We start from the raw sequence: 9,634 nt of genomic DNA, 5'->3' as shown, positions 1-9,634 counted from the left end.
GCGCTGGACCATAAAACTTTTAAAAATCCTGCAAAATGTGAAATATTAGCTACGCTATTACCATGTTTGTACATTAAGAAGGCATTTTGCTTTGAAGCCAGATTTAGTTTTATGACTTTTAAGGTACTATCAAGTTTTAAATTGGTCCCAAGATTTGGAAAGTACACTCCTTCCTAGAGCCTGATTGTTATCATTGGGCTGTGGTTACGAAAAGTTAGGGTGTTAACATTACCAAAATGAAATCAGTGCCTTAGTAAATACAGAACTTTTTAAACACCCACCTTTAGTACGTACCATCTGAATAATTCTAGCATTTTCACATTGATTAGTCATTTGAAAAATCATAAAGATTATTAACAATTCATAGGTTAATGCAGAAAAGACAACTAATTAGTATAGCAAGAGATGAAAACAGTGTGTTTTTGTCAGATTCACAAATGTCATCAAATTCAGAACTGCCCTTTTGGTTGAATTAGTTCAACATTTTAGGTGTTTTTATTTCTCTTGCTGAAGGACTGTTTTAGGAGTGTTACTGTGAAATCTCTGTCCAATTTCCAATTAGCAGAGTAGAACTTTTGGTAGTGCGAACTCAGTAGTTCCATCAATGTGATCTTTGTAGTTTTAGGAAATGAACATAGTTTGCCCACAGTTCTTTTAAAAGATCTGAATAAACAAACATGAGTCAATATAACATTTATTCTGTATTAATAATCAGTACATAAATTAATTCAACTTGAAACGTTTTTTCTACAGAGTATTATTTAATATTATCATCTGATCCACAGTAATTTAGTACTAATTTTAATGAGAAAAAATTGAAACTTTTACTTTCATAATAGCTCATAATAGCTCATCCACTTAACGTTTTTACAAAGAACTACTATAAATATGTAACACTATGCAGGCTTTTTTCTACACCTAGTCACAAATCAAAAAATGAGCATACTGTTTATTTAAAAATGGAACACTTTCAAACTGCTGCTGTATTCAGATCACCACCTTCCCCATACCAAAATTAATTGCTGTCTCTGTGTGCTCCCGTCTATGTCACTCATGTTGCAGCATTATCTATGGCTCTTTGCCTTAACCCCAACCCAGTTTCTGTTGTCACTGCTCCCTAGGTTGAGCTCTTGGAGAGCAGGGAGCCTGTCCCCCTTATCAAATAGTGTTAGGTATGAGTTTTGCCTAATACGTGTGTTGAATTAAATTTAATTTAATTAGGACACCTGCATTTTATGTAGCTTCCTTCTAATTTTTGTAACTAAGGAGCATTACAAATTTTCTTTTCAAAAATGTACCATAAAATATATCATGGATTGAAATTTTGAATTATGTATAAGAGACTTCATGTTACCCAATAAAACATCATAGGAATTTGAACCTAAATAACTCTAAATCCTAAATGAGGATTTTTTTTTTAATGCAGAAATGGCAGGCAGAAAAATCAAATCCTGCTGTATTGAGTATCAGATGAAATTAGAAAGTAGACTACATATTTCAATAAAGTTGACATTAAAAGGATCTTTTCAAACAATGGGATTCTAAAGCCTGACAATTATTTTTAAAATTCTGTTGTAAACTTCTAAAAACATCCTTAACTGTAAAAAATAAGGCAACTTGAAGTTAGAAATTTATGGATGAAGTTAATGCTGGATTGCATACAGAAGCCAATTTGGTGCCCTCATGATCCATATCTTTAATGCCTGTAGCAAGCCTGTTCACATATACTGGTGAAATAACAACGTCTCAGAAGTAAATAAAAGAGATTCTAAGACTCCACTAAATAGTAGACCAAGTAAGATCATCACAAACTTCATGCTGTCAAACACATTACCTTGAAGGAAAATTATGCAGACAGCTTTTCTGAAGAACTCCATTTTGTGCCACATGCTTATTATTCTTTGAGGTGGAGGAGGTGGCAGGGAACATAATTTCTGTTTGAAAGTTCTTTTGTTTTCTGCTACCTTTACTTAGGGTACTATTTTTATATCCTATAAAGTGCTTTGAAAAAATGTCAAGTGAATAGTGCTACATAAAATAGAGGAGAATTTTCACCTTCTCTGGGTTGTAAGAAGCAAAGTGAATAATACTTGACTCTTAAAAGAGGTATGATAATATGCTGAAAAAGTTAACACGTATCCAATAATCCCCATCCCCAACCCTCAGCCTTGTAAAATTCTGGGTTCAAAGAGAAACTTAATTATGGCTAATAAATAAATAAACATTCATTAAAAGCAGAATTTATACCACAGCAAATGTAAATGAAAATTCATGTGGTGTTCCTAATAATTATTTTAATGTCATTAAATGGACATGAATTGAACCAGAACCTATTTATATTCACTTAATGTTTGCATATAAGGTCAAATTGCTTAAATACTATTACAAGAAAAATATTTTATGACTTTGAAGCCATCTGATTTCTGCATATTTCTATAACAAACAATTTGAATCACCTTAGAATTCACTGTAATAGGATTTGGCCATGTAGCACATATAATCTGATTGAGACCAGTTAATTTCTGATTTCCTTTTTCTAACTGAAATCGTACTTAATTCAACAGCTATTCTCAATAGAAAAACAGAAACCACTTAAGAATGAATGCAAGTAAAATATACATCTCATCATAAAAACAATCAATACATTCTAAACAAAAATATATATTAAACCACAGTGAAAAAAGTAAAAACCTAGCATTAGATAAAATTTTACTTTCTTAACCAAAAAATTCAATACACATATTTACCATTTATCTGTTTTTTTTAAAATCCCCCAAAATATTTTCAGTAACGGTAAGTGCTATACTTTTTGCTTGTTCATGAGATTATTAAACATTTACAATGCAAGTGTATTGGCTTGGAGGCATCCTTGCAGTAAATGAGGACAGGATTCTTCAATACACTGTAAAATGCACCAACCTTAGTCAGGTTTTTTAAATTGTTCACTTTTAAATATGATAGTTGGTAGCTGTCCAAGTCCATTAGCACCATATATAGTGAGTTAAATAGTGTTTTCAGAGAAGATGACTTCGTCTTTTTTTTTTTTTTTATGTTCAAAGGTTGTACAATTAAAAAAAATTGACTTCTTGGGCCATGTGTTTTGAATGACACACTTTTCATCTTGCTAAATTGAAGGATTCCCCCCCCACCCAAGATTATAAGCGTGAAGGTAGGAAAATCTGGGGGAAATATTTTTGCACTTCAGCAAAGAATCTTGCTAATAATATCCATGATTTGGTTCAATTTCAAAGATTAGTTTCTTTTGATAGAGGTCTCAATATGTATTTACAGAAAGAAACGAAGCTGATTCTGTAGGACAAAATAGCAAATACTTTCTATATGCAATCCATACACAATGCAAGAATTCACCCAGATCATTTAAAATCATCTAATTTGCATTCTTTCCTCCACATGGAGCTCTTGAACAAATACCTTACATCTCGTACTTCATCTTTATTACTTCATCTGTTTCAAGTAGTAACACAATCACTCAATTTACACAATGGGGGAATACACACTTTGAATCCTAACCTGTGAGGTAGGGAAGTGCATTGTGGTATTATGGCCATTTCACACAAGGAAAGATTGAAATAGGATTACTTTTTCAAAAAATATGGCAATCATTGATGAGATCAGATGCTTCCCTTTCAATATGTAAATAAAAATGCAAATAAGCCCTTCTCATTTTTGTAAAGTATATCTGGATTGAAAATAGTGATGAAGGCCGGGTGCAGTGGCTCACGCCTGTAATCCCAGCACTTTGGGAGGCCGAGGCGGGAGGATCACGAGGTCAGGAGATCGAGACCATCCTGGCTAACAGGGTGAAACCCCGTCTCTATTAAAAATACAAAAAATTAGCCTAGCGTGGTAGTAGGCGCCTGTAGTCCCAGCTACTTGGGAGGCTGAGGCAGGAGAATGTCAACCCAGAAGGTGGAGCTTGCAGTGAGCCGAGATCGCGCCACTGCACTCCAGCCTGGGTGACAGCAAGACGCTGTCTCAAAAAAAGAAAAGAAAGGAAAATAGTGATGAAAAAGTTAATTTTCAATATCCATGTAAAATGATTTTTACTGGTTTCTCTCAACACACAGACAGGAAGTAATATTGACATTTAAATTATAATGTGCTTTAACTTTTCACTTTCTATTCACCCATATTCATGGCTCATTTTTGGCCAAAAATAAATAATATTTGCACTAGATTATTAGGATTTTCCAGGACCATTACTACCAGCCTGGCTTTGAATCTACTCTTGCCTCTTTGGAGAGAGGTTGATGAATATGGCCCTTAAAGAAGTAATTCTGCAAGATGAATCCTATATTACCTATGATAATTTAATTGGGAATTTTCCCTTCTCCTGGATGAAGAATAATATTCCCCTTGTTTTGTTTTTGCTGTTTCGTTTTTTAACTTTTCACAGATAAATCCATGCAGAAATGGATATATACAGATCTGTTGAGGCAGAAAGAAGAGAGGGAAAAACCCACTCCTTGTTTCTACACTTTTGCACTTAGTAACAGTTTGCCTGATTGAAGGATTTGTGAATGGTTCTCCTTTTTTTTTTTTTTTTTTTTTTTGAGATGGAGTCTTGCTCTGGTGCCCAGACTGGAGTGCAGTGGTGCAATTTTGGCTCACTGCAACCTCCACCTTTCGGGTTCAAGCAATTCTCCTGCCTCAGCCTCCCAAGTAGCTGGGATTACAGGCGCACGCCACCACGCGCAGCTAATTTTTGTATTTTCAGTAGAGACGGGGTTTCACCACATTGGCCAGGCTGGTCTCAAACTCCTGATCTTAGCTGATACACCCTCCTTGGCCTCCAAAGTGCTGGGATTATAGGTGTGAGCCACCACACCCGGCCAAATAGCTCTTATAAGGGACTTAAGACTAGAAAACCACTCACGTTTAATTTCAATATGCGTATTCTGCACACTATCTGCTGAAATTGGGAAAATGCAATGTATTTTTTCAGTTAAGCCTACTGCTTAGGAATGTAACAATTACAAATCACATTCACAAAAGTAGCTCACCTTATTCACCATTTTAAACAACATATATGTGCACTGTAAAAATAAGTTTTTAAAAACTCAATGTGATGTTAGCCTATACACAGCTGAATTATCAAAAGGAAACCAGACTTTGTTATATCAGAGGTCATTAAAAAGCTTATGGCATACCATAAGTGCTCAATAAATACATCTTCCTCCCCCAAAGCACTCCAATCTCCATATGCCGTTTTAGCAACTCCCTGTATGTTATGTCACTTTATACTGCAATCTGTGCTGACTTCCTCCAATCCAGAAGTGACTGCATTTCAGTGGTAGAGTTTTATAAACTTGACTTAATCTTTAGCACTTCTGCGCTGGAATTGTACCTTTTAAGTTCTAGAGATGATAAATCTCTCATTTGTTACTGAGTAAGAAATGCCACAAATGTATAAAAGAATTCTTCATTAAGCTTGTTTTTCCTGCCATGACTCTGGAGAGTAAGTCACTGTAGAAGATTGTTTATTTTATTGTCATCAGAGGCCATTTCATTAACCAGCTGTTCTACTGACAACTGAATAGCATTCTTGACAAGAGAAGAGGCTGTTTCAATTAAGAGTGTTTCATATTGTTCTGAAGTTCTATCCTCAAAACCATTATCATTAGCAAAAACCCCTACTTGCTCATTTTCAGTTGAAATTAAGAATTGCTTAGGGACATTTTTTGATTTCTTAACATCAAATTCACTGATTTCAGTGTCTGTAATAATAATAGCAATTGGCTCTATTCGTTTGCTTTCTTCTAATTTGGACTTCTCTTCAGTGATCCCATTTTCTTTAAAATCTGATTCTTGGCTCAATTCAGTATCTTTTGGCTTAGTTTCTTCAGCCACAATCTCTCTACTTTCATAGTCTTTCCCATTTGGTGCACTTTTTAGGATATTGTTACTGGCTTCTTCCATAATTTGTTGAGCTGGGATTGCAGGTAAAGGTGGAACATCAGAAAGTACTGTTTGCTGATGGTCTGTTTCTGAAGTTTCAAGTGGGCCTGCTTGCTGGGGTTGAACATCTTGTTTTTCCTTGACCGTTTCAATTTCTTCAAGGATTAGAGTTTCCGTTTGAATAGCAGAATGCCCATCATCTAATCCAAGTTCTACTGAAATCACTTTCTCTCCAGAAGTTATGCTATTGCTCACATTTGATTCACAGACTTTATCACCATCTTTCCGTGAGATGCCTTCACTTAGATCCTGGGTTGACTTAGCCTTTGTTGCCTGATCATTCAATGGGGTCTGTGTTTGTATATCCAAAATTTCAGCTTCTTCCTGGACTTTGATGCTGCAGTCTGAGTCTTCTATAATTTTGGAATGATTACTCCTTTTTGGCCCTCTTGGGAATTTTATGCAGGGAATCTTAAGTCTAGATTTTGCCTTTTTCTTAGAAAGATCAGCATCCTCAGCATTTACTGCAGGTTGCACTTCAGCCTCCAATGACTTTTGCTGCTTTGAAGACTCTGACCTTTTCCTGCGTGTTACAAGACGTTTGAGTGAGGCCCAGGCCCCCCGTGGGGGCTCTGGCTGATCAGAAGCTCCTGCTTCTTGGGGACACTTCCTTGCCACATCAGCAGCTTCAGAGCCAACTTTGGGCTTCAGTGCTTTAGCTGCTTTCTTTCTTCTCTTGAAGCAAAGCATGGATGCCTTTTCCTTCTGTCTTTCAGCCCCAGGACTACCTTCTGCTGATCTCTTCTCATCCTTGTTTTCTACATGAATTTCTGAAACTGTGGTTTCCATTTTTACACTGTACTCTTACTCTCTAGAAAACGATATTCTCTCTTCCTTAGCAGCCTTTTGTGACAAAAAGATGGGCAAAAATGTCACACTAGGTAAAATTTCATCCAGGCATATTCATACCTTTCATCTTACTCCATACAGTTGTTTTAGGTGGTTTCTCTAGTATAGAAATGCCCAGTTTCTCTATTGCTTGTAATTTCTCTCTTTAATTTCTTGATGAAAGTCCTTTCTTGAATAAATTTTTGCTTTATTTAAAGATCAACCTGATGAGAGAAAAGAAAGTGGTATTTTATTTCACTATGAGCCTATTATTTTCTATGGAGACTATTTCAGCTGAATGTATAAGATTCTACCAGGCATATTTTCCATATAATAATGAAATGACTGGAGAATAAACGTTGGGGTTTACTTTGGCCCTATTAAAGAGTTCAATGTGATTCTATTGTTTTATCCTCTTTGTTGAAACTTCATTTTGGATTACCCTGCAAGTCTGATATTATTAGTTCTTTAGTTGTGTTGTCTGTGTGAATTGCTTATGGCTCTAAAGTGCAAATTAAGCAAACAACAGGAAGAACAAAAAATGAAGTGCAGGATGAAAAACAAGCTAATGTATTTTTTTATCACACTCAATAAATAATTTTAAAGCTGCAAAGGACGTTAGAGATTATTTGAGATTACTCAAATCCAGCCAGATGACAAAACTGAACTCCAGAGGGGAGCAATTGTCTTGTTAAAAGCCATGCAGCTAGATAAGGTCATAGCCAGAGTTAGAACTAGAGACTTTGACTCTCTAGTTTTTCCATTATAACATAAGGTTTCTGTTCTAAAAATGTATGTTCCATCAAGGAAGTGCTACTTTTCATACATATTCTTAGGAAAATTTAGCATTACTGTCATTTCCCACTCTTAAATTAGTTGTATAATTTTGACATTTTCATTTAGGTACTGTATTTGCTGTATCACATGTTTCCACCATAATCTGCACATAGTTGGAGGTCAGTAAGAGTAACAATAACTGACATTTATTGAGCAATTCTTGGGTATTAGGCGGTGCACACACTTTTACATACATCTGTAATCCTCACCACAATATTACAAAGATGGTGGTATCACCATCTACAGATGAAGCAATTTGGCTGAGATTAGGGCAGAGCTGTAACAGAGCTCAGATTAAACACAAGATTGCTTGTTGCTTAAAGCTTATGTTCTGAAACTGGGCTTTAAGAGTTTCATCAGAAAATGGATTGTTTGGGGATACTAATCTGCAGTATATTCATTAGTAAAAAAATTTAAAAATTGATTAATGGTCATTTAATCATAAGGCACTTATCAACTCATAATTGAACCAAGAGTAGTCTGAGTTCTTGTTATTTGAAAACCAAGCTTTTGAAATTCTTTATATTTTGTTTTTTTGGTTCAGGAACTAATTTAACAGCCAAAAATAGGTTGATAAACTATGCAATTGGCAAACTGTTAGATAATACAAAGGTGTATTGAAAATTTAATCCTCAGAATGGTACGATGGCACCAAAGAATGGAAATGGGAAGTGATTATCTAACAAAGATCCTATGAATTTTAGTGGGTGGATGCCCTAAAATAAGCAAAGGGACTCATTCTTTATATTGTTTTTATGTAAATCCTTCACTGAAGTTTCATTTGGGTAACCCATAATTTTATGAACTGTAGAAAGAACTGGAACCCTGAAAATCAGTTTATGATCTAAGTAAATATTCTCTTAGGTTGGGTGTTTCATACTGTATGCCTCTAACAGAAAGATAAAGTCATTCTAGAACAATGACGGAACTAAAATATGAACATTTGACAGTGTTTCTCCTCACATTTATGTTTCAGTGAGCACTAGAACCTCAGCTGATAACTCTGTTTAAATCTTCTCACCTCTTGTGAGTTTTCAACACCTGAGTACTTTTGTTAAGCAGAGGCTGTATTACCACATAATAGAAATATTGAAATGAGATGTTCAGGAGTGTATCATTTGAAACTAACGTGGATTGCGCAAAGACAATGGTTTGAGAAGCTCACTTGAATGTGTCTCACACACTAGAAATAAAACGAATGCCCAAACAGAAACTTAACTGAAGGGGGAAAATAATGCAGTCTGTAGACATTAAAACTTTGCACAATGTCAGACTGCAAAGGATTCGCTCTTAACCAGCAAGGGTAGCTTTATCGCCTCAGGAAATCTTAAAAGTCCCTGTGCTCATTTCCTGATAGAATTTCAAGTCTCATGTCACAGAAAACACTCTCTTTCCTTTTTCCCTTGAGCAGCAAAGAACATCCACTACCCGAGGAAAGCAATGCATCTTTCCCAGCACCAGATATGGACCACGAAGCTTCCTCCTGGAGGAAGGAATCTCGAATTCTGGCTTGACGCCCCTTATGGCAGGAGACAGAGCGCAGGATAAAGTACTCAAAAAGGAAAATGCCGGGGGCGTGGAACAGATAACCCAGCTTCAAGCTGTCTGCAGAATTATAATGTAATGGCCAGAAACCCAGAATCACATTTCGCAAAGAGGGATAAAGAAGGAAAAAAGCCACCGGCAACCCATGCTTCTAAGACAAGCTGTAACGCGAAGGTGATAGGTGGGCAGACCTGATGAGGGTCGTCCTGGCCGCGGATTCCTGCGGACAAGCGACCTCCCGCGTTCTTACTCCCAGCACCTCAGGGGGCTCACATCCCCCATGTCCAGTGGACGCCTCTTGCCCACTCCGCGGTCCGCTGACCGGACACTGCCCCCGACCCTCCTCTCCAGCAGGCTCCCCGCCCTGCCTTTACTCACGTAGGACGTCGGGGTCCTTGGCCAACACTGCTCCCAAGGTGGCGGCGCGCTCGCTGGGCCCGGCGCC

At 36.7% G+C, this 9,634-nt stretch overlaps 1 protein-coding gene across 1 annotated transcript; it reads right to left on the bottom strand.

Moving 5' to 3' along the window:
* Positions 1 to 678: 678 nt before the first annotated feature.
* AKAP5 (A kinase (PRKA) anchor protein 5) lies at positions 679 to 9,634 on the bottom strand. The gene is made up of 2 exons (XM_011978297.1): positions 9,568 to 9,634; positions 679 to 7,031 (listed from the first exon to the last, which is right to left on the bottom strand). Exon 2 carries the CDS (start codon positions 6,766 to 6,768, stop codon positions 5,485 to 5,487), a length of 1,284 nt encoding a protein of 427 aa, XP_011833687.1. The 5' UTR covers positions 6,769 to 7,031; positions 9,568 to 9,634; the 3' UTR covers positions 679 to 5,484.

Source organism: Mandrillus leucophaeus, unplaced genomic scaffold, assembly GCF_000951045.1.
Source record: "Mandrillus leucophaeus isolate KB7577 unplaced genomic scaffold, Mleu.le_1.0 Scaffold192, whole genome shotgun sequence".
Lineage (NCBI taxonomy): Eukaryota > Metazoa > Chordata > Mammalia > Primates > Cercopithecidae > Mandrillus > Mandrillus leucophaeus.
Note: the sequence above shows the minus strand (reverse complement) of the source record. Positions and strands in the feature narration are given on the sequence as shown.

Bases quoted from the DNA above. Each gene is read 5' to 3' on its own strand.
- AKAP5 (XM_011978297.1), bottom strand. From the start codon at position 6,768: ATGGAAACCACAGTTTCAGAAATTCATGTAGAAAACAAGGATGAGAAG.